At 34.4% G+C, this 24,551-nt stretch overlaps 3 protein-coding genes and 1 long non-coding RNA gene across 5 annotated transcripts; 1 reads left to right on the plus strand and 3 right to left on the minus strand.

Annotated features, from left to right (window-relative positions):
* The first annotated feature begins 1,876 nt into the window (after positions 1–1,876).
* LOC110700478 (GDSL esterase/lipase At5g14450-like) lies at positions 1,877–4,604 on the plus strand. The gene is made up of 5 exons (XM_021878024.1): positions 1,877–2,410; positions 2,873–3,082; positions 3,177–3,349; positions 3,456–3,729; positions 4,097–4,604. Exons 1-5 carry the CDS (start codon positions 2,170–2,172, stop codon positions 4,345–4,347), a joined length of 1,149 nt encoding a protein of 382 aa, XP_021733716.1. The 5' UTR covers positions 1,877–2,169; the 3' UTR covers positions 4,348–4,604.
* Positions 4,605–6,653: 2,049 nt separating this feature from the next.
* On the minus strand, positions 6,654–7,464 carry LOC110700479 (40S ribosomal protein S16-like). The gene has a single exon (XM_021878025.1). It carries the CDS (start codon positions 7,345–7,347, stop codon positions 6,901–6,903), a length of 447 nt encoding a protein of 148 aa, XP_021733717.1. The 5' UTR covers positions 7,348–7,464; the 3' UTR covers positions 6,654–6,900.
* A 1,485-nt stretch (positions 7,465–8,949) lies between these two features.
* LOC110700480 lies at positions 8,950–11,479 on the minus strand. Its single transcript, XR_002507219.1, has 2 exons — positions 11,273–11,479; positions 8,950–9,251 (listed from the first exon to the last, which is right to left on the minus strand). It is a non-coding gene; the product is annotated as an uncharacterized LOC110700480 (long non-coding RNA).
* Positions 11,480–14,572: 3,093 nt separating this feature from the next.
* On the minus strand, positions 14,573–24,013 carry LOC110700481. 2 transcript variants are annotated; one of them, XM_021878027.1, is made up of 4 exons: positions 22,569–22,671; positions 22,164–22,230; positions 19,566–21,227; positions 14,573–15,077 (listed from the first exon to the last, which is right to left on the minus strand). In XM_021878027.1, the coding sequence occupies exons 1-4, from the start codon at positions 22,574–22,576 to the stop codon at positions 15,042–15,044; spliced, it is 1,773 nt and encodes a 590-aa protein (XP_021733719.1). In that variant the 5' UTR covers positions 22,577–22,671; the 3' UTR covers positions 14,573–15,041. The 2 variants fall into 2 exon arrangements, with proteins under 2 accessions (XP_021733719.1, XP_021733718.1); XM_021878026.1 differs by lacking the exon at positions 22,164–22,230 and adding an exon at positions 23,012–24,013 and having other exon boundaries at positions 14,578–15,077; positions 22,569–22,745.
* Positions 24,014–24,551: the final 538 nt, after the last annotated feature.

A 24,551-nucleotide genomic window follows, 5' to 3' on the forward strand; every position in this document is an offset into this window, starting at 1 on the left:
AGATTATCGGAAGTAATGCCACATTGCCTGTGATTTAGGGAGTTTACACCTACTAATATGACCTTGACTCTTAACATAGGAAATCTAGAAGAATGAATGGTGCATTTGACGTTTGAATATGTAGGTAACTTGAATGATCTCCTTACCATCATTTCAAGTTTCCCACCATCTCTCTTTTTACATATATGATATGAATATGAGATTGATGGTGTTATAATGTTAGATATTGACTTATTGTTTTTTAACTTTATTTTACTTATTTAAATGAGATGTATTGAGAAAACGGCTATTTTTCAAATTACTTCTTTTTTTTTTGGGTTTTTCTGTGTAGTAACTCTATTTTTTTTTCACTTTTTTATGTTGTGCCCCAACATATATCACTTTTTACACTGTAACCCCATTATATTTTTTGTTTCCATACGGTAATTTTGCCGTTAAAAAATTCTGTAGTGGGGCCCACTCTCCATTAGTAATATTTTTTTTATCGATTTGCGCGTTGAAAATCACTCCGTCAAAGGTTTCAAGGGCTATTTTGGTCCTTAGAGATCTAAATTGAGCCCAGATTTGGCAAAAAAATAACGTAAATGTCTCGTTTTGTGTGTTAAAATGTGAACACGTAAATCGAGACATTTCTTAATAAGAAAAACGAGACATTTACGTCATTTTTTTGCCAAATCTGAGCTCAATTTGGTCCCTTAAGTCCCAAAATAGCCCCCGAAAATCGATAAAAAAATACTAATAATGAAGAGTGGGCCCCACTAACGGAATTTTTTAACAGCAGGATAACAGCAAGGTTACCGTATGGAAACAAAAAATATATTGTGGTTACATTGTAGAAAGTGATATATGTTAGGGCACAACGTAGAAAAGTGAAAAAAAAAGGGTTACTATATATAAAAAACTTTTTTTTTTTTTTAGTTTATCTCGATAATTCTATTGTATGGAGTATTACGCTGAACTGAAATAAAATTATGTATATGTTACAAATTGTAAAAAAAAAAAATCTTAAATATGAAATATAACGATTTAATCACTTTATAATTTCAAACATAAAGACGTGTTAAAGAACATCAGACCATCAGTGTCTAGTATGTGTCGATGTCGGTGTAAATTTGCCATAAATATTAATTTCCCCGTACAAGCTGAATATTAATATGATGTATTGTTTTCCTTTTGCCCTGATTTGGTTACATTAGCCCATGAGCGGATCCTCTTTGGGCCTACAGCCTACTCTCATACGTCTCATTGTCCATGTAATAAATTTAACATCAATGTATCAATTGCCTAACCTAGTTAGGTAGAATAAATTTAATCTATCAATTTCGGATTATAATTAAAAACTAGTGAGTAGCCTGGGCATTGCCCCGGGTTCCTACTTTTATATTCGTGCAATTAGGGCATTTTTTGTAAGGATTTTGAAATATGAAATCGATATTATTGAATTTTTTTTTTAAATAATTAAATCATGTGATTTACACTTATGTACAATTTTTTATAATTTTTATAACACTCTTGATAATGGGCTAAGATGGTTAATAAGCCACCTTTAATATTAGTGGTTGGGGGTTCAAATTCCCTAAAAATAGTTAATTTTCACACATTTCTCTCACACATACAAATTTGTATTAACATCCTATGCAAATAATTATATCTCGAAATTAATTTCATTTCTTAATTCTTGATAATTATACATGTAACATCTAATCATTGTTGCCCACTATCTTATTTTCATCATTAATCATGTAAAATAATCCAATATAACCTTCTTTCGTGAATAGAAGGAATAACTAATATCATTCCAACACTTCTAATTTTAGTACGAAGTAAAAAAAAAAAAAAAAAAAAAAAAAAAAAAAAAAAAAAAAAAAACTAATTGACATACACATCTCAAAACATTTATTGGATGTCGAAGGTGGATCCAACTTGGAATAGATAATTGGATAAACACACTGCCCAAATTGTAGATGATTCATTCGGTGCAAAACAACGTAACAAATCACAAGGTCCCCAAAATATCTTCAATAATTTATACCCAAATCCTAAAATTCCTAGTATATTTGGATCCATCATTCCACTTCCACTTTTAGCTGGCTTATTTCAAGCTCAAAATTATAACTAAACTTCCATAATCTTCCCTCTTCATTTCTCACATTAAAAAAAAAATAAAAAATGGGGTGTTTAAGTGGTGGTGTATTGGTGGTTTTAATGGTGGTGGGAGTGGTGGCAGGACAGTCGGTGAGAGATAAGCCGCCGTGTAAATTCCCAGCAATGTATAATTTCGGGGATTCGAACTCGGACACCGGTGGCATTTCAGCGGCTTTTCAGCCTATTGAGTGGCCTTACGGCCAGACCTTCTTTAAGAAGCCGGTGGGTCGTGATTCCGACGGCCGTGTTCTCGTCGATTTTATTGGTAATAATTTTGTTTTGTACATCATTATTTAGTTGGCTTATGCTATTTTTGTGTTTTAACAGTCATGGTCAATTACTACAATTTACTTGTTGTATAGTGACATTTATAGTCTATAGTTTATGTCATTAACTCATTATGTGTATGTATAGGTTGGCAAATAACACCAAATTCTTACTCGGTTAAACGTCGTATCTAGAATACTAGTAGTAGATAAAATATAAAGATGGATTGAAAATGCGATATTATTTTGAGTATTTTTATATAGATTGCAAATGTGATAAAATTTTAAATGTTATTTACTAAAGTCTATTCAATAAAGGTTAATAAACTGTTCAGCTACTTAATTTTGTAAAATTTGGACAAATTTAACGTGTCAGAAAATTTCTTTTACTCATATACTTCAGAATCACCAACATACCTCAATTTTGATTAAGTAACAAAGATGTGACTATCTTTGTGCAGCGGAGCAATTAGGACTTCCGTACTTGAGTGCATACTTGAACTCGATTGGAGCCAATTTTAGCCACGGTGCTAATTTCGCTACCGGTGGATCTACTATCCGTAGGCAGAATGAGACAATATTTCAATATGGGATTAGCCCTTTCTCACTTGATGTCCAAATTTGGCATCATGATCAGTTCAAGTCTAGAACCAAGGATCTTTACGACCAAGGTAAAACCGTAAAGTCATCTTTATGCTTGGATTTTGGGATGGATAATGCTTGAATTACATTGTGCTTATTGCATGAATCCTTGTTGAAATTCAGTTAAGAGTCCCTTTGAGAAAAGTGTGCTTCCTAGACAAGAGGACTTCGCGAAGGCTCTTTACACATTCGACATTGGCCAGAATGACCTCTCTGTTGCCTTCCGTACAATGAACAATGAACAAATTCGTGCAGCCATCCCTAACATCATTTCCCAATTTTCTTCTGCAGTTCAAGTAAGTTTCTAAGAACAAAACACTGCCTTTATCTTGAATGTCAAAATATGTATAGGAAGTATTTCTTTTTTTCTTACAAAGTATGCACCTTTGAATTGTCTGGCAGCATTTATATGAACAAGGAGGGAGGTCATTCTGGATACATAATACCGGTCCAATTGGTTGCTTGCCTGTAAACCGATTCTACATTATAGATCCTAAGCCCGGATTAGTTGATGAATTTGGCTGCATAAAAGGGCAGAATGATATGGCTATTGAATTCAATAAGCAGCTCAAGGATGCTGTTACAAAACTCAGGGCACAACTTACTGAAGCCGCGATCACATATGTGGATCTTCACTCTGCCAAGTATGGACTAGTTAGCAAAACAAAAAGTCTAGGTAATCAACTCATGCTATCTTTACAACTTCTCTATTCCACTAATACAGAAGTACAGATTAATCGATCTTTAAAATGTTTTCAATCTAAATCTTGCTTTGATGAGACTTAAAAATGAATAGCAACCTAAATTAACTGTGTTAAGCCAATCTATATCACATTGTCAAGTATGCATGAACTTTTTACATGTTTTCACTATGCTCAATTTTATACCATACACTCGGATCCTTCTTTACACCTCAAATACATTAGATCCTGGACCGGCTATCAACATTCAACACTCCATTTTGAACCAAAATATGGAAATATAGCATGTTATGTTTGTCAAATAAGTAATTATTCTGCTTTCTCTGTTTTGTTTCAAATCAGGATGGGCAGACCCAATGAATGTATGCTGTGGGTACCATGAGAAGTATGATCATGTATGGTGTGGGCAAAAGGGTGCAATATCGAATAGCACGACAGTGTATGGAGCAGTCTGCAAGAACCCAGCGTTACATGTGAGTTGGGATGGTGTGCACCACACTGAAGGTGCAAATCACTGGTTTGCTAACCTCATATTTAATGGCTCACTTAACGATCCCCCAATCCCCATCACCCATGCTTGTTATAGGAATTAAGGTTTTCAATCTCCCCTTGAATCGAAATTGATTATGTTTTTCATGTCGGAGATTAATACGTACTTGTTAGATGAATAATTTATACTAGGAAAGGCGCAGGATTTAGAGGATCAGCCTTGCAACTGTACTTTTGTATGACTCATTTGGGACAGGTCTCAAGTCCATTATGCTGTTACAAAAAATTGTTGTTACGTTGGTAGGTCAAGTAATGTGACATTAAATTGAGATAATAACAGCTTGCTTTTCTCCGCCTCTTACATTATCTTATTCATCTCCAAACAAGCTAAATGCTTAATAATTACAAACATAAATAAAAGCCTAGAATTACACCTTAATTCCACATTGCATTGCATTACTTATTTAAAGAATCAACCAAGATCCTTGAAGACTCTCACTAGTGCACCTTTTACTCCTTTAGGCATTAACAATCTTGCAAAAGCAACCTTACTTGTCTAGTCGTCTGTCTCACCAGGACCAGTTAAAGAACATAATCAGTGAAATTAAATACAGACTGCGTACTTGATAACCCAAACCAGTGAAACCACAACACAATTCATCGAAAAGCCATGATATAAGATTCTTTTTCACTTGGCCTAGGTCGTGCTCCAGTCAATATACTACTTGTGTTTCGGTGTTTGTTCATTACAGATATTTGATACAACTCTGGTCTAATCCATGGACCATGTCAAAGTTTGACGCGGAGCATTAGTGATGTATTTTATCATTTCATATTTTTTGCCTAAGCAATGTAATCTAAGAGCTTGGTCTAGTGTTATGCTGTAATATTCAGAATGTCTTAGATAGACATAAGAGTCATAGACATAAAAAACACAGTTCATTATGTTCAGAGCAACTGCTATAGTAGTAATTAGTGAAATGGTGGACTATACGAGACCAGCTCGTAGATTTAAAGATTGGTCATAATTTATAAGCCCAACTGGGCTACTGGCTACATCATTTGATCTGTATCGACTGGGAATGAGGGTTAATCAATGAAATCGAGCTGTACAATTCTAAACCTTAAAGTAATCTAGAAGAATTCGCATAACTTGTAAGTGGAGCACACTAGTCCAGTTTGATTCAATAACAAGTTCACAACCCTAATTACTTGATATGATAAAAAACACAAGCTAAGTTGGGAGGAGAAATTCTCAAAGCAAGCTAAGCTGCCTGCTAACAGTCTAGAAAAATAAGTATGAATTGGCTCAAGTTCTGCTTTGACCCTTTACAAGATCAAAAAGGTCTGCTGTGTGCAAATAAAGTGTCATAATTACTTATTCAACTAGAGAGGAAAACTTAGATTTGAAGAAAAATCTAACTGTACGACATACTAGTCAAGAAAATGAGTTCGAAACTCATTCATAGAATCAATAATTATTCGCTCAAATTTCACAAATCAACGCAAGTTAAGGGTGTTCAATCTGAAATCAATAGTACTAAAAAAATGATTCAAGACATCGTACATATAATTGAACACATCCCTTCTTCATATATATTCATCAAAAGAGCAATTCAACTTTAAATTCGTTGCCTACTCTGAGGAATACACTAAACAAACTCACAAATTATAGTGTCACACATTGATGTATATTAGATAAAACTAGCACAATAGTGTCACAGGCAAGAACTAGATTTTCAGCATCAAAATACAAGTTCTTAAGACAAATTAAGTGATTAACTAACTAGATAGTCAGCCTACAAAACATGGAGATCGAGTACGTTCTTAACTTAAGACAACATAAATGATTAACAATCTATAGACTCCGAAGGCAATAATAACTAGATTGTACAAAAACATGGAAAGCTCTCAAGAGAACATAAGAAACAGCCATACTCGACACTAAAGGCAAGAGCAATTGAGGAGTATCATACTATCATGCCACAACAGCTAGTCGGCTGCGCCATTAGGAACAGGAAGGAGGCCATAGATGCCTACATTGTTTAAGTACTAATGGACGACGAATACTTCTCACTAGAAATTCATGTCTATGACCATTCTAGAAAAAAGCAAGCAGCAGTAAACGCAAATGCTTGAAACTACTGAATTCAGACATCCTAAAAAATGGAGCCCATATTCATTAACACCTTACTCTCAACACATTGGATTCATTCAAACAACCATTGAAAGCACGCAAACCCAAACCGGAAATGAGTATAATTCCTATCTATTATCAAGCAATTATTTAACATACTAATCCCTAAAATCGACACTTCAATATAGAATTCAAATACCAGAATAATCAAACATTGCAAAGTAGAATCAAAATAACACAACAGTGAATTAATAAGCATATAACAATCAAACATTGCAATATAAATGATGAAAATATAAAATCCGACGATTAATTGAAACTTTTAAGTACTTTTCTAATCCAAAATTTAGGGTTTAAACTAACGAAAAAGAGAGCTCAAAATCATCAGGAAACCACTAATAATAAAAATTATCCATAACATTACCTAAAACCAGAGAAATATGATAGGTAGAAATTCCAAACCAAAAATAAAAAAAAGGAAGAAGCTCTGGTATTCTCTCTCCTCCGCCATTGAAGGTCTTCAACGGTAAGACTTCTGGAACCTAGCACGAGCACCACGACCACCAAACTTCTTGGGCTCACAACGACGAGGATCAGCAACAAGCAAAGTACGATCATACCTGACAAGAATATCCTTGATCTCCTTCTTAGTCTGTTCATCGACAAACTTCTGATTGTAAGCAACAAGAGCCTTAGCAATACTCTGACGAATAGCGTAGATCTGAGAAGTGTGACCTCCTCCTTTGACGCGGATCCTCATATCGACGCCATTGAAGCGTTGACGGCCGAGAAGAAGGATTGGTTCGAAGACCTTGTAACGGAGAATCTCGGGTTGAACGAGCTCGATTGGAGTGCCGTTGATCTTGATTAGACCTCGGCCTTCTTTGCAGTAGGTTACTGCAACGGCGGTCTTCTTGCGACCGAAGCATTGCACTGAGTGGACTGGTGTTGGGGCTGGAGTCGCCATTGTTGGAGATTTCAAGCTTTTTTCTCTCTCTTCTCTCACTCTCTCTCTCTCTCTCTCTCTCTCTCTCTCCTTGGAGGCAGGGGGTTTGTGCGGCAGAGAGAAATGAAGGAGGGCGAGAAAGGAGTTAGGGTTATAGGGTTTTGTGGGGAAAATTAGGGTTCTGAGTGAATTGGATTTTTGGGCTTTGTAATCTTAAGGTTTTGTTGGGCCTGGGCTCTTATTTAATAAGGGTCCTACTAGGTTTATGGGTAATTTGTATCAAATTATACTAATTAGTTTTTTTTTTTTTTTTTTTCCTTGGTGCAGACAGGTTGGGTTATATACTTATATGACATTATAAGTGGGTGATTTTCCAAAGGGTTAAAATGGGACGGGGTTATATTACATGTATACCGTTGAATTCATTTGTTCTTACTTTTACAGTTTTACCTCTCTTGAATCAAATTTGATTATGTCTTTCGTGTTAAAGATTGATGAGAACTTAGTTTTGTACACCAGTATGACTTATTTGAAACTGGTCTCAAATTTATTATGGTTCAAAAACTATATTTTTTTTGTATAGGTGGCAAATCAAACTTGATTTTTCGACTAACGATAGTGGAACTGTGGAACAATTCTCTTATTTATGAATAAAGAAATGTGAAGCTTGTTTCAATAATAGTATTAACCCAATTAATTGAAACGAACGATTAATATAATTTCATAACCATTATTGCCCAGATGAAAGCTCAAATTTTCTACAGTTTTCCACTATCATTCAACTTGATGGTTCTTGGAAAAAGAAAATGGTAGCATAGTGATAGGTTGGGCCTTTTCATTGACTCTATCATTGTTGTCGATAGAGGCACTGGCGAAGTCAGGCGAGGACAAATTTTATAAAAATTTGGTTATAATAATTCTCTGCAGCATAATTATAAAGCAAAATAAAATTGTTCTAGTGATCAAAGTGTTTATTATGGGCATGGGTTTAATCCCTTTGTTTGTCAAATTGTAGGGATAAAGAAAGCATGGCGTGTTATTAAGAGCTTTTAGTTGAAGCACTTCAAGGGAACACAACTGTGTACTTGACACAAAAGGGGCTTCTAGTTCAAGCACTTCAAAGGGAGCACAATCGTATTGATACAAAAAGGGAAATACAAGATATCAAATTGGAAGGTTCGAAATTTGCGCATTGCACCGTCTCCAAAGTAGGTAGGGATCACCAGATCAGGTGCAACACGGTTATGAGATGGCTAAAACGACTATACGAGTACTACCAGTATTTTCTTTCTTATTGTTTATGTTGTACGGATTATTCTGCTTTCGCAGTTGTCATAAATCATACGGAGTAAAAGAAAAAACAACAGTTAACCAACTTTTGTCTCTAATTTTTTCACTCAATGTTGGACTCAAACAAGCACAATAGCGTAATTCTTTTTCCATTTTAAGTCAGGTTTACTACTTCGCTACAACACCAGCAAATCCAATAAAAATAAGCAAATAAATCATGGATGCAAAAAAGATGGTGGTATCTTTGTGAGCAAAAGGCCGTGACTGTAAATAGCATGTTGGTGTTTGGTTAAACCTGTACAATCCTGGAATTTAAACATGACTTGGATGGTGTAAACCAAACTGAATCAGCTGCAAATCATAGCTTTACTAATCAAGTTTCTCAGTGCAAATATATCGTATTACATTCAAAAAGAAGCCATACATGATGCACAAAGTTTGCAATACACAGTTTCAGACTCCTACCAAGTAATTTTTGTGATTTGTGCATATGACTTGTCTAACATGTATTCTTTATCAAAAATATAAAAAAAAATATTGCATAAAACAAAAGGGCGTTTATTCAGCATGTGATGGCAAATTACAAAATTTCAGGCCGCATTTTTCTGATCATTTTGCTCTTCCTTGCTCAATTTCTGCAAAAAATAAATCAGAGATTAACGTGAATCGTGACATCTTCCAAAACAATGATCAAGGATGGGCTCAATATTCTCAAGAAATGCAACACTCATCTAGTGTCTAGTGTCTACTGTCTGAAAGCTTTTCCAGTGAATAGTAGTTACTCCACAGTCCATACTAAAAACAGAGTAGACTGTTGTTTTCTCAAGCACTTTCACAATTTCAGAATTTAATTCCTCTAATCCAAAAACTTGAAAGGACATACCAATCACAACATCTGTAGTATACATTTAACAAGAGAGATTTCACATGTCTAAATGAGAAGAGCTATGCACATCATAACATGGTCTTAAATCACAATCTGAATACTAACTGCAAATTTCACTTGGAACTTGTGAGAGATCAGATGACTCTTCACAATGGAAAAGTGAAATAGAGAGGTTAAGAAGGGAGATAAAAGGAAGTTGAAACCAAAAACTAATGATGTCACACAGTCACTGCCGAAGCAATCAACAACAGGAAGGAGGAGTCACATAGCCAGGACAGCAATCAAGAAAAGGCAAGGACTTGTATTAACTGTGTCGTCATGAAGGGAAAAAAAGACCAAGGAAAAATTTGTTGCACTGGAAAAGAAACTAATGTGAATGTGCACAACTTTCCAGAACAGATAACGAAGATTTTACCAACAACATTGTACAGCAAACAGTCACTCTCTGAACACTCTTCTATGTTCTACCTATTAAGATTCATAAAGAAAACTCAACAAGTCACAATTCACAATTCCATTAGTCAGTTAAAAGTGGAAGGATGCCATTTGATCCAAAAAAGAACTGTGAACCAAATACCAGAAGAAAGAAATTCCTTGCTGCCAAATGCCGCATTACTGATATTAAAATGATTGAATTCTTTCTAACACTCCTACTAGTCACAGCTAAGTTGAATACAGTCTGGCAGTCTAGGGAAAAATCTCCGCTTAAAATTTTCTTTTGCAAAGCTCTAACAATCAGACATGGCTTAACTTCTAGTATTTTGTTAAGTGCAACTAATTGCAGAGATGACTACTTGCAATGCCATCAATGAGTAGTGGGTACAAACAAAAATGCAATCAAAACAGCTGATTTTTCCATTTGATATATACAGCCAAATCAATCTCCTAGGCTAAGCCCAAATTCATCATAATCATCAACTAAACTCATATTCGGTTAATTTCAAATCCGCAAGCCTCTACTCTAGATTCCTAGATAGTTCAAAAAAAAAAAAAAAAAAAAAAAAGACCTATTTAAAGTAAATCCACAAACCGAAGTCCACAGTTAAGTCATAGGTCTGGCAATAAAGACCAAAAGAATTAGGAGAGCACAGCCATGTACATAATTATGAAAACCAAATTCATCCACACTCCGCAGTAAATAGAACCTTGGAAATTAATGGAGCAAATTCGCGGGTTGGGGGTCGCGTCGAAGTCCTTAAATCTTCCTAAGAGATGCAAAAGACCTTTGTATGATACACTTTTGATGATCTGCCCTCACATAAACAAGCCCTTATTCCAATTATTAAATTATAGGCTGTAACCAATTCAGCAAAAGGAATTAAGCCCTAAAACTAACATTTTTACAAAATAAAGTGTCATTCTACATAGTACGGGAGCTTAACTTACAAGTTACAATTTCACAAACCTGAAAGTCTTGCACAACTAGTTAAGCAACTTTCTTATGCAAATTGGGCAATAAAAACCAACTCATAATCCGTACGATCATGATGACTTAGCTAATCTCAAAATTCAAGAATTAATCAACTACCCAAATCTAAAATTGAAAAAAAAAAAATCAAAATATCGAGAAACAAGAAAGATATTTCGATACATGGCAACATTACATAAAATCAAAACTCAAATTGCTGAACTACTATATCCAAATTAAAAGGGTACCCAGAAAAATTCAAGATGTTAATCAAAAAAACAAGAAATTAGCAGAAAAGGGTATGAAAGTGAATCTACAAAAAAGGGAAAATTGTAGGGTTTAAAATAAAGAGAGAAAAATACCGATTGGGCGTTATGCCAAGAAAGACCTCTGTAAACATTAAAGGAGAAAGTGGTGGTGAGATAGATGGTTGCCAATCCCAGTGTTGCCGTAAACCCTTTGAATGCCCAGTCTCCTACCTTGCTTGCTGCCCCCATTTCTCTCTAAAATCTCTTCTTTATTTTCACAACAATTTTTCTTGATTTTGTTTGATTTTGTTTTCATTTTGGTCAAACTAAATATGGGCCGTGTCCCCGTGTCGCCTTGAGTCCATACAGCCATACTCCATTACGCACACTCGGGTGTATAATAATTTTTTTTTTACTTGCGTTACAATATGAGTACTACTCGTACTCGTATGTAATAGTTTTCGAATTCTAGCTTTAAACAAGGGAAATTAATGTAATACGCGATTGTATACGGAATATACTAAATAAATGCAACTCCATATCAATAATGCAAACAACACTCTTTTGATGAGTTAATAATCGTGTTAAGATAACCAGATAATATAAAAGACTCTCATTGACTTATAGACTATGTATTCACACATTTGACTTTCACTATCTTTGTTGATTTCTCTTTAAAATAAAAATCATACAGTATTAACTAATACTACTTTTTTTTTTTTTTTAATCTTGTATAGTACTATTATAAACTACATCACAATATGATTTCTTATTATCAAATACTAACATTTAATTAATTTACCATTCAGTGAAAATAAGAAAGGCCTAATTAATCCTAAATCAAACAAGATACTCTTTGCCTTCCTAAACCTAGACCATTGTAATTTGTAGCCATAAGTTGACCTAAAAAAGTAACCCTATCCATCTATCTTATATTATAAATACCCATGCAATAATATAATTATAATAACCAAATGTTCATGTATTAAAATTCCTATTAGCTAGTAATCTTCTTCATTTCAATTCATTTCTTTCCTCCTTAATTAAGTCATTTCACATAAAATCAAGAACACAACAATGGCGGGCATCCCTCATTATTTCTTCGACACCGACTTCGACAAGTACTACAGTGAAGCTAATGATCACGTTCACGTCCAACCTTACAACCTCACCATGGCTGAGTGTTTAGGTAGTCTTTACTACGATGTTTGTAGTGTTGCTGAGCATAGTTGTCGCGAACTCGCCGCCTCCAAGGGCTATAGACCAAGGTTTAAAGATAATCGAAGTGGATGGTCAAGAATCTCATGGAATTGAAGATTTAATTGTACGTGATTATTCAAGCTGTTCATCTAATAAGCTAGCTAATAAGAAAGTATGATGAGAATTATTATTAAGAGTATTTTAGGTATGAAAATCAAACAATTACAAGATTATTCCCAAGTTTATTCATGTTCTTGATCATTTGCATAATAATCATAGATCCATGTTTGTTACTAGTAGTTTTTGGATCTATGTTTTTTAATTTTCTTGGTTAGCTTTATTGATCAAAGCATATAAACTTTGATTGTGTGATTTCTTTGGACAATTATTTAGCGTGATGTAATAAGGTCAAGTTTATCTTTGTAGTCAAGAATTTTTGCATTTTATTGTAGACTCGTTTGAATGGATTATTTCAATTCATATTTGGTATTTCGATATGATATGATGTTCGTTTATAGTTCATAATTTTATGCAATTTCTTATATCATATAGTCCCGTACGTGTGTATGTAAAAAGGAAAGTATGTGCGGGCGCGCGCTCAATGCAATAAGTTTGAGTTCAATATGAGAATTGAATTTCGAAGTTAAGAAAAACAAGGGGAAAACGTAACAACTTGTATGAAATCTTGATTTCCAATCTTTGCCAATCGATATTACATGCATTATTGATGCAATAATCGTGAAAATGAATTATAATTAATCCAGACATTATTAGTTAATCCCCTATATTAAAATATCATGCACATGCTTTAAAACAATTGGATCATCCATGCACCATGGTAGTAATAATAATTTTTATTGGATTTAATTAGAAAAATACTTTTAACCAAGATTCATATTCGTGATAGTAAAAAAAAAATAATACTAACTTACTTTTATCTTGAAATAAGAAAGGAAAAAAATAATGTTAATCCATTTATATGTACATATAATTTTGCACAAGAATTTTTACAATCCAACTAATAACAAAGGAATTCAATTAATACGAATGTGTTTGTTTTTAAATTTATAATAATAATAATAATAATAATAATAATAATAATAATAATAATAATAATAATAATAATAATAATAATATATAATAAAGTTTTCATGAGGATAACATGTATATATAGTAACAAAATCCTTATTTTTTATACTAGAAATCTAGAATGACGATTGTTTATAATCTAATATGTTCTTCAATAAGAATAAAATATACTTCGTATATAATATATATGTATTATAAGACATAAAAACACAAATACTACGTATAATCAATGCAACTACTTGAAACATTGTCCTTACTGAAAGAAATGAGCTTATGAACCCTCTTCATGTTTTGGAGGGTGATATATATACGAAATATATAGTTTGTGTTGATTTTTGAAAGAATCAACGAGTGCAGCAAAATAAGTAATTACGATTCTTGATCAAGGGTGAAACACAAACTAAGTAATTGTTATAAATGCTTGAATTGGGTGATACTTAGTTTGTGTTCCTCTTCGTTCTCAAGCATCATTGGACAGTTGGACTGATCTTTTGGTGGGAAATGATACGACTTTAATCATGACTAAAGAAGAAAATTGGAGGACGAATAAAAGAAGAAAATTCTGATATTTGACAATTCTATAGAAGGGTTTTGAAGATTAACCACATTTTTTTTAATCGGTAAAATACGGAGAGGGCCCCCACCACTACAAGAAAAAAGATCAAAGAGGGCGACTTTAATCAGTCAAGGAAGGCGAGTTATAGTTTGCCTTGTTAGTTGCTATCAACGAGGGCAAAATTATAATTGTCCTATGATTATAGAGCAAAGAGGGCAAAATTTACTACACCACTTGGGTTTCGGGGTGGGGGGGTATCCCTCGGCCATCTCCTGAAGGTCAACCACGTAGATGAAGTACTACTTATGCTTATTTAGTTGCTTGCTTAGTTTACCATTTTAAGGAAGTGAGAGAATGGGGTTATACGTAAGCGATTTGGAGGGAAATGGTGTACAATTAGGATACTTTGAAGTCAAGCATACCTAGGTCAACACCGAAAAATAAAGGGTCAACGTCGGAAAATAGACTTAATTAGGTCGTTAGCTTCTGCATACTATATCCAATTAATTCAAGACCCAAAAATTGAAACAAGTTTTATAATTTAATTAAAGAACGAAATCCCTAATTAATAAACAAATTTGTTTAGGTTACAACAGTAATCAAAACAACTTGAAAGAGCTTTAGATAACCTGACAATGCAAGGTAATTAAGATAAATCTTTGAAGAAATACTCTAATACTGTACTCCATACTTATACAGAGTAGTAGTAAAATCAATGACTATATATATGTAGTAATTACTTCTTAATTGTCAAGAACATTCAACATAATCAAGTGACAACGATTCATCTTTGTATTAACCAAAGATATTTGGAAAATGCTATAACAAATAAGAACATTACTTTATTGAATGTGACGCGGAAACTTAATTAATCTGAGCTAATTTATAGCTCCCTCCATCCCTCTCTATAGAAGCAGCAGCCGCTGTGGTTGTTAAATCAGGTGCTAATTTCACATCAACAATGACGTTGAAAGGTTGTTCCATCTAAATTCACGTAACCTTAGGCTTTGGTTTTTCAGCAAGCAACGAACTAGTTAACTACTTCCACCACTTCTTCTCAGACAGCGATATGAGCTGCAAATACAATAGATAGCACTGTTATTATATTCACAGGATAAAAGTGGTAACTGTGGATTTTTAACCACGAAAATGCATAAAATTCACTGTAAAGTAATTACATAGTATTACAAACAAGTGCTGCATGAAGGGTTAATATTATTTCTTGTAACGAGATACAAGCATAATATACAAAAAAAAATAATGTATAAAACCCAAAAAACCCAAAAAAAAAAATAATGTATAAAAATACTTTTAAACAATGTTTTTCGAGGAACTACTATCAAACAAGTTTTTGCATCGAATTATTGAGGTATGAAACTATGAAAGCATATTACTAGCAACCTTTTGCGTAACCTTCCTACTACGGCTACTACTAGCAAAACTGCAAAAAGACATTATCTTTTCACAAGATTTCCCTACCTGGCGTCGAGTTCTACCTACAAGTAATATAAGGTAATATTCCATCATTTTGGAAATTGATTTCTTTCTGTTCGCCTATATGGAAAGGATTACAGCCTACAAAACATTCCAACAACGAACTAGATAATTTTCGAACATGTCAGTGGATATCTACACAATATAGGTCACAAGGGGAGTTTGGTTGGAGATCCCTCCAATATTCAGAGTCCTGAATAAATAATAGGCTCAGGTCATCATCATCATCAAACATTGTAAAACCAAACAGACAGTTACATTCAATTGACCAAGGAGAACAAGCCACAACTTCCAAATTAAACATCGAAGCAATCAATAGAAAACAAACTCAAAGTCAGAATTTTACATACAACTCTACCAACTTAAATTCTTTAGGTAGATGCCTTTGCCAAATGCCAATAGACAGGATCACAGGATATAGACATAAAAGCAAAATTGCAGTAATACGAACAGCAGCTATATTAGCAAATTCAGCAGCTAAACAGCCAGTTTACTTTGTTTTTCCATTAGAATAACAGAAGTCCAGCCTCGATGTTAAAGCCATTAACTATTGCCTATGAGCACTATTTCTAAAGATTAAACCAATCAATAACTACATCACAATATCATAGTTCCCATTTTTGCATTAAGGGCAAGCCTTCATAATGAATCTCGAGAAAAAGACAAATGTCACTGTCATGACTTAATTAGATATAAACCAAACCCCAGTGAAATATACATGAGCAGTTCAGCACCATATGTATGCTAATAATGAGGATGATCCTTAGCTACTCTTACTAGAACAGAAAATTTTGAGGACTTGAGAAGATTTAATATCAGATAAGGGAAACTAGTATGACACGATTGTATTAATGATAGTCAAGGTGGAAGTCACCGATTAAACATAGCCAACATTCGAGAGGTTAGTGGCTTGGTGCTCTCCAAGGTAACTATTTCTCTCTAAACTTTTCTCAATTCCCCGCAATACAAAACCTATCTCCTTTCATTTCCTCGCAATTGCCTGACTTGATCTCTACTCCAACACTCTAACTAGCGTCTCATACAATTACTAGATTATCCCTCTTATAACTAACTCTGGTGGATGTTCTCTCTACTACCATTTCCCTCTTCTAGTGTAGCATAAAAACTTTAATAATTACTGCTTGAACAATAGAGCTACCAAGATTATCGATACAGAAAACTAAAACCTTATCTTATAGACAATTATTTATTAGTACATGTTTATTTTGGTTTTCTTATTAAAAATTGTCAATATGGTTTACTGATCTTTCTTTAGGTTGAATTTCATGTAGGTACCATGATATCTTAACACTATTTTTCCAAAGTTCATGATTCTTTTGTGAAATAATTCAAACTACATAGTACCGCTAATATACTACCTCCGTTACATATTATTTGCAACGATTAGACATTTTTTCTCTATACTTTATGTCAAATCATTGCAACTAATATGTAACGGAGGTAGTAATAAAAATGATGACATGGTCCCAAAATGGAAACTGCCACGTGTTTGACACAAACATTACAGCTACTTCATCAAAGAATGCTCCTCCTAAATGAGCTAAATGAAAAGCAGTGCCAAACAAACTTCTAGTTGTATCCATAAATGAGTTTTTATCCGACATATACGTTTGCACATACAGATGAGAAATTTCAAGAATCCAAATAAAATACAATAAGATAGTATCGATCAGCCATACAGACTAGAATCTCAAACGCATACCACCCAACAGTTACCTAGTGATTATATTAGGAATTTAGGATACATTCCAAGGATTCAGCAATCACGATTAGCAAAAAATCCTAAGAATGCATACAAAGTTACGCGAGTACAGAGACAACCACAGTTATCACATAGTTTGCCCCTAGACAATAGTGTTTGGATATTTTCAGCTGATGTAGCCATCCAATGAATTTGGGTTAAAACTCTAAATACTTAAGTCCTCTCTCTCTCAAGTGACTAACTTTGTTCCCCTCACACACACACACAAAAAAAAAAAAAAAAAAAAAAAAAAAAAAAAAAAAAAGTGACTTAACTTTGTTTGCAACACAAATCACTGATGGAGTAATGACCAATTAGAAATGCATCTTCAAGCAGATCCACTAATTTTGTCCTTAATAATTTGTTTTATTCTGCAAGCAAATTTAATTTTTGATTTATGGGGTTGAGGAGAGAGAGAGAGAGAGAGAGGGAGAGAGAGAGAGGGGGAGGTTATTTTCCATGGTATGAATAACAAATGGGTTGGGCAAAGGTCATATGGAATTAACCCAAAATATTCACCAATAAGACACTTTGCTCAATTGGTTCTCAATTCTCCTAAATCACTCCTGACATAGGTACTCAATTAATAATCTTGATTGCTCATAAAAATCACTAAAAGGTATATGTATCACTCTGAATTCGACTAAGGAAGTTAAATCTCGCTAACTTACAATTCAATCGAGTATAGGAATCACAAGTGTCCCTTTATATAGACTTAGTTGACTAGCATAAGCCCTAAAAGTTATAAAACACTTAACCATATACTCCCTCTGTCCCCAAAAGATTGCACCATACTACTTATGGCATGTTTTCTCACATGCACTCTCTCTATCTCTCTCCTCATTGATATTTGTGTCAACCCATGTGCACCATTTTTTTCCCAAAGCATTAATAAAGTGAATTTATGGTTTGGGGCAAACAATTGGGGACAGAGGGAGTAATAGTAATCTAATTACTACATAAAAAAATAAAAAAAATAAAAAAAAAAATTGAGTTTTCTCGCACCACACCATAAGGAAAGTTATGAAGATTAGACCTCAAAGTATGGGGTGAATTTTTAGTCACTTGTTGCTAGCATTCTCCTTATGAATACCAGATTTCAGGGGAAATCCTAAAACGTTAATCCAATTGCATTCTCGGGGTCAAGAATACGTTAGTTGTATTATTTGAAGCTTCCATCCTAATATTCTAATTAAGTAATAAACCCCTCCTCTCTGCTTTTTCCAATCTTTCCAAACCTCCAAACAATGAAAAATTAACCCTAATCTCTTCACCTCTCCCCCTCCCACATAATCTTTCCATCCCAAATCTTGCATCAGATATTCCTGTACTTTTTTGTACCTCCCTATCCGTCTTTCTCATATCCTCGACACCCATTTTAAATCTCTATCCAACCAAGCAATAGAGATAAGCCATAGTGCAAAAAATTCTCTTATCAGAAAACACACCAGCCACAGACAAAGAGCTTAAAATTGTTCAAGCTACCCCAACTGGAGCATATAATAAGCTCGAAGATTGGTCATTAAGATACATATACAGTTGGATTGGAGCAGATCTTCCATCTTCCATTGTTCTGCAGCATACTCATGAAAACTCTAGATATAAACACAACTTTGTCTCTCTTAATCCCATTGAGAACAAGTGCAGTTCTGCATGTATGCATCTATTAAGCGCATCCAAAGACTTAACGCTTCTTAAATCTGAATATGCCAAATTTATTATGCACGAAGAGATAAAGCTTAAAATGCAATATAGACTGAGCAATAACCTCATGTAGTCGGAAGATTAATCTCTTTGAAACCTAATAACAAGATCAATTATCTCTCTACAAATTGCGCAGGATGACTAACAAATTAAGATACATGAAATGAATAAGCAGCAGCCCTGCGCATAGTATATATGTTTCCTCTATGTATGTGCATCTATTCTATAAACAAAGAAAGGCCTAAGAGATCGTATCATCCACTCAACGTATACCTTAGGCTAAAAAATGGACATCATTAGAGGAAATCAACTTTCTTAACATTCAACATCACTCAAACGTCAACAAATAATTTATGGTAACTCGAGTTCATTGTTATAGCTTAGCATGCCTCTTATTTATCTATTCATTTATAATTATATCATTTTAAAAGGTAGCTACAATGATGCAGGCACTGTCACATATCAGCACTAAACGAGCCAGCCCACAAGATCAACTAGATTTTAATGGAGTTCTGTGAAAACAATCAAAAGTAATTCCAAAATATTAAGCTTGCCAAATCATGGAAAATAGAACTTCATATATTTGAGAGACAAATACCAACCTGGCGTGCCACTTGTGCCATCCTTCGACTATCTCGCGATGATTCAGACGTGTCACTAGATTTTGGGGGCTCAAGATCACCATCCTGCCTCTTTACCATAATTCTTTTCAAAGGACTCTCCTGGTGCAAACTGCTATAATCACCACTTACGGACTCCTTCTTCCGTTTTCTCTGGAAAGTATACTTAAGAACCCTATCTTTTGGTGGGGGACTAGAGAAAACATTACCAGCTTCCAGCAGCGTAGAATTGAGGTTTACTGAAGAAGAGTTACTCATCTCAAGATCTTGTTTTGAACTCGAAATATTTAAGCAATCCCCAGAACCACTTTGCTGCTTAATCAAATTCAAACTAGCAGCTACATCTGTTTCTTCAGTCACCACATCTACGCAAACCTCAGTATCATCACCTCGGGTAGTTGGTACATGTTCTGATATCTCGGAAACACTAGACTGTAATATTGAAGATGAGTTTGAGAGTGTATTCTTATCTATATCATCAGATCCATCATTAGTTTCATGCAAGTCATGGGAACTAGCTAAGCATGGTTGAGAGTTTGAAAAACTGGAAAGTGTTCCGTTGGCTAGAAGAGGAACAACGCTAAATGCAGAAAGATCTCTTCTCCTACTACATCTAACAGCTCGTTTTCTGCCAAGACAGCGTGGTTTTAATGCTTGTAGCATGCTACTACTTTTAAGATCTTGTTTTGAACTCGAAACATTTAAGCAATCCCCAGAACCACTTTGCTGCTTAATCAATTCCAAACTACTAGCTATATCTGTATCTTCATTTGCCACAGCTGCATGAACCTCAGTTTCATCAGCTCGGGCAGTTGCTACCTGTTCTGACAATATTCCCATCTCAGAAACACTTGATTGCAATATTGACGGTGAGCGTGGGAGTGTTTCCTTATGTTCATCACCAGTTAAGCAAGGTTGAGAGTTTGAAAGATTGGAAAAGGTTTCATTGGCCAAATGAGGAATAGTGTTAAGCGTGGAAGCATATCGTCTTCTGTGTCTAACAGCTCTTTTTCTTCCACGACAGCGTGATTTCAATTCTTGTACAAAGCTACTACCTCTGTCCACATGTTTTACTCCTTGATTGTCGAAAGGTTTCTTCCCTGAAGAAAATGTAGTATCAGCAACTACGGGAGCCATGTACATCCCGTCACTTTCTTTAACTTCTCTTATAGCTTTCTCATTTTTCAAATCATCCGACTCTCCAGACAGAGAAAAATGGCCATTTACAAGACTCCCTTCATACGCACGTATTCTTTGCGTGCAGCCGTTTCTATATAGCTCAGGTTTTTTGCTTCTCATAATTATTGAAGGAACAACAGGATCACTAGAAAAACCAAATTCCTCTAAAGAATTTTTTGAAACATTACGCCCATTTGCTGATACGTCCAACGAATTAGTTTGTGCGACAGAGACAGCTTCAGATAGCCCGTTATCAGGCTGTTCTGTTGCTTCTTCACTGTGAGCCCTTTCGGTCGTATTTGGTGAATTCTTTGTTTGGTTATTTTCCACTTCCTCCAACTTCATATGCGCCTCATTCAGCTCTACTCTAAGGTTACTCACTATATCCTCAGCTTCTTGAAGCTGAGCTTCTAGCTCTTCTATTCTTCTTTGTTGGTTTAAGGATTTCATCTCCGCTTCATTTATCTGACAATAAACCGAAGGCAATCAATCAAGTTTCCAATCCACATGCTTAACCCCTTTATAATATCAGAGATATAGTAACTTCTTTCCAAGATGCAGAAATTATTATACAAGTTTAATCACATTATCAATATATGTAACACGTAAAGTGTTTTGAGAGCTAGCAGAAGAAGTCAAGATAAAGATGAAAAATCTCTGCATTGATCACTTGCTTAGTAACAGTGCAAGTAAGCACTTGCAAAGTTGCAATGCTGTAAGAGAGCTTGTATATATATTGATAATAAGATAAGACTCAATAGAATCATGCTTAGCTTAATTGGGAATTTGGGATTAAAAAATCAGCTACAATCTTAAAATTAGATACATATATACATCTTAGTCGGATGAAATTCACTATTAAACTTTGACAACTTTGACATAACCAAAGCCAAAATATTTAGACTTCGTACTAAAATATTATAGCATACTCATAGTGATAAACATGACTTATCAGAAACTATGATCGTTCAACTTTCAACTAAAAAACGAATAAATGCAATGATTAGAAACACAAATCTTGCACTGATAAAACAGTTGAACACTTGACCCTGTAATCAAACATGATTAACAGGCAATTAATATTCACATTCAAAACCAATTGGATGTTGGTGTAGTGGTGATTGGGACTACACTTGGTAGGGAGGACCTGTGTTCAATCCCCCGCAATAACAATTGGGAGGGGACTGGAACCTAACCACCCAGAACTGATCCGAATCTGGATTAGCCCAAGGGGTGAACCGGGTAGAACACCAAAAAAAATATTCACATTCAAAGCTTTTCTCGAAACAAACACAGAAGAAAATCACCTCCCAGTAAATTAAACAAAAGCACATTCCCACAAAACTGACCACACTTCACAAGTACAATGAAACAAAAAACAAAGCCGAGGATCACACATACACACGGTGTAAGGCGATCTTCAATAGTATCCTCGAAACCAAAGCAGAAATTAACACCAACAGGGCAGCTGCCAGCAGAACAATCAACAATACATCAGATTTCAGAATGATCCCAAAATTGCCAACAAAACATCATAAACAGATCATCCAACCCGAAACCTCTCCAATCACAACACGATTTGTCGATTTCAATACCTACTAGAAAATCACAATCCACTTATTCCACTACCCCTTATTTCCCAATTGACACACAACTTCATATCCGTCAATACAAACTCAAGACCCTAAATTTAACACAATCAACCAAAAATGAAAACACACATAAACTAAGATTTGACACCCAACAAAGAAAAGAAAACATAAACATATCCAATGAAAAAATCGAAACATTCAAAAACCACATTACTTTAGCATCCATAGTTTGTTTTTGACGGAGTAAAAGACGAAGAGCTTCCTCTTTAGTACAAGTAAGATCGTGATGAAATTGTTGTGATTTTCTCTCTGATGCCATTATCCTCGCCGCCGCTTCCTTTGCTGTATTCAGTATAATCTCCGCATATGCCTTCTTCAACGCCGTCATTTTCTACAAAATTAATCAAAAAAAATGACAAAAAAAAAACCACAAAAATTTCAAATTTATTTTGAAAATTAATCAATACCCATTTCTTAAATCCATTGAATTAATCTAAAAAATCATCAAAATCTCCCAAATTCCAAAAAAATAAAAATAAAAAGGTAGTTGGAAGAACTGAATACACTGTTTATAAAAGTGGTTGATGAATTTTAAAATTAAAAAAATAAAAGGGAATTTTGTTCGGAGAAATTGAGGGAACATAAGAGTAAGATTACCTGAGTTTCATCCATTGAAGTGTAGTTTGATTAATCGTAGGATAAATGCATAGGTTTTCCCGTATTTTCTGGGTTTTGTTTGTTGAAGTTGTTGTTAATGTTTGTTGTTCTTCAGTTGAGTTTTTAAGTTTGTTTTTTTTTTTTTTGTTGTGTGTTGCTGTTTGCTGCCTCTGTCTGTTATGAACTGAAAGTTGTTTTAGTGTTTCTCTACTTCCAACTGTTTTTACTGTTTTACCCTTGAGTGTTGGGTTATTTACGAGGGTGACACGTAGGACGAAATTGCAAGCGCGCCAAAGGGGAGGGGAATTGGGTCCCACTTTTGATGACGTGGATTGTGAGAGGGAGGAATGTGTGAGTGTCACGTGTGTTTTGGCACGTGACTAGTTGAATTTTAATGGACCTTTGAATTATAAGGGTTGTGGTAGCCTGGTAGGAGGGTGAATTTACTGTTTTACCCTTTAGGAGTTGTTTGTTTTGGGAAGTGGAAGGGGCACCGAGTGGTGAAATTGGCGGATGGACGGTGGGAGGAGACTTACGGGTTACCGGGTGGTGGGGCCCACATCCCCACATTAGAGAGAAATTGGAGTTTCAATTTGATTAACGGTTTTTGATTCCCACTATTAACAACTTTTTCTTTACATTTGGCCTATAATCTTTTTTTTTTTTTTTTTTTTTTTTTTTGACAAAACATTTGGCCTATTTTCAACCTAACCTAATTCTAGCTCATATTTGTCTTTTGAGAGTATGTGAATTTCACATCAAAAAGTTCAGTCCCTACCTTATACTCCCTTGGCCCCTTCTAATACTTCTCGATTGTAATTTTGACACTATTTATAATGTGAGAGAATCTTCTAAATTACTCTTAATATATAGGATATAACATAATCATGTTGGGTCTTATTTGATCCATCTCGATGAATAGATTATTAATGCGATTTTTTCACCACATAGTCCTGAGTTTTTTTATTTATTCACCATATACTCATGAAAATATTCAAATTCACCATATGTCATTGAGTTGTTACAAAATTTCACCATATACCCTAATGACAACAAGATGAGTGGAATTTGGTTAATTATACATCGACACCACCTTATATCTCTCCTTTCATCCCTGAAACCACTCCTCTCCTTTGTCCAATCCCTAAACCACTCCAAATCTCAAAATTCATATCCATACAATCGATTTTGAGGATGAGAAAAAGAAATTTAGGAATGTATTTAGGGTAGTTTCGGGTCATAATTGACCCTAATAATTGACAAAAGTTAACAATCATTAGTCATCAATGGTATATGATGTATTTTTGTGAAAACTCGAGGGTATATGATGAATTTTACTACCTTCGTTACATATTATTTGCAATGATTTGACATAAAGTAGAGAGAAAAATGTCTAAACGTGGCAAATAATATGTACCGGAGGTAGAATTTACATATTTTCTCTCATTAATACAACAAGAACTCAAAACTCCTTAAACATGGCTAGGTATGGTACACGTTAGTCACACTAGTGAATATAAAAAATTAAGCTTTCTAAGGT

Source organism: Chenopodium quinoa, unplaced genomic scaffold (genome assembly GCF_001683475.1).
Source record: "Chenopodium quinoa cultivar QQ74 unplaced genomic scaffold, ASM168347v1, whole genome shotgun sequence".
NCBI classification, from domain to species: domain Eukaryota; kingdom Viridiplantae; phylum Streptophyta; class Magnoliopsida; order Caryophyllales; family Amaranthaceae; genus Chenopodium; species Chenopodium quinoa.

Excerpts from the sequence above, each read along its gene's own strand:
- LOC110700481 (XM_021878026.1), bottom strand. Across the intron at positions 21,228-22,568 it reads AACAAACTATGGATGCTAAA|ATAAATGAAGCGGAGATGAA; the intron begins GTAATGTGGTTT and ends GTTTATTGTCAG. Across the intron at positions 15,078-19,565 it reads TGGCACAAGTGGCACGCCAG|CTCATATCGCTGTCTGAGAA; the intron begins GTTGGTATTTGT and ends TTGTATTTGCAG.
- LOC110700478 (XM_021878024.1), top strand. The coding sequence starts at position 2,170 with ATGGGGTGTTTAAGTGGTGGTGTATTGGTGGTTTTAATGGTGGTGGGA. Across the intron at positions 3,350-3,455 it reads AATTTTCTTCTGCAGTTCAA|CATTTATATGAACAAGGAGG; the intron begins GTAAGTTTCTAA and ends ATTGTCTGGCAG. Across the intron at positions 3,730-4,096 it reads TAGCAAAACAAAAAGTCTAG|GATGGGCAGACCCAATGAAT; the intron begins GTAATCAACTCA and ends GTTTCAAATCAG.
- LOC110700479 (XM_021878025.1), bottom strand. The coding sequence starts at position 7,347 with ATGGCGACTCCAGCCCCAACACCAGTCCACTCAGTGCAATGCTTCGGT.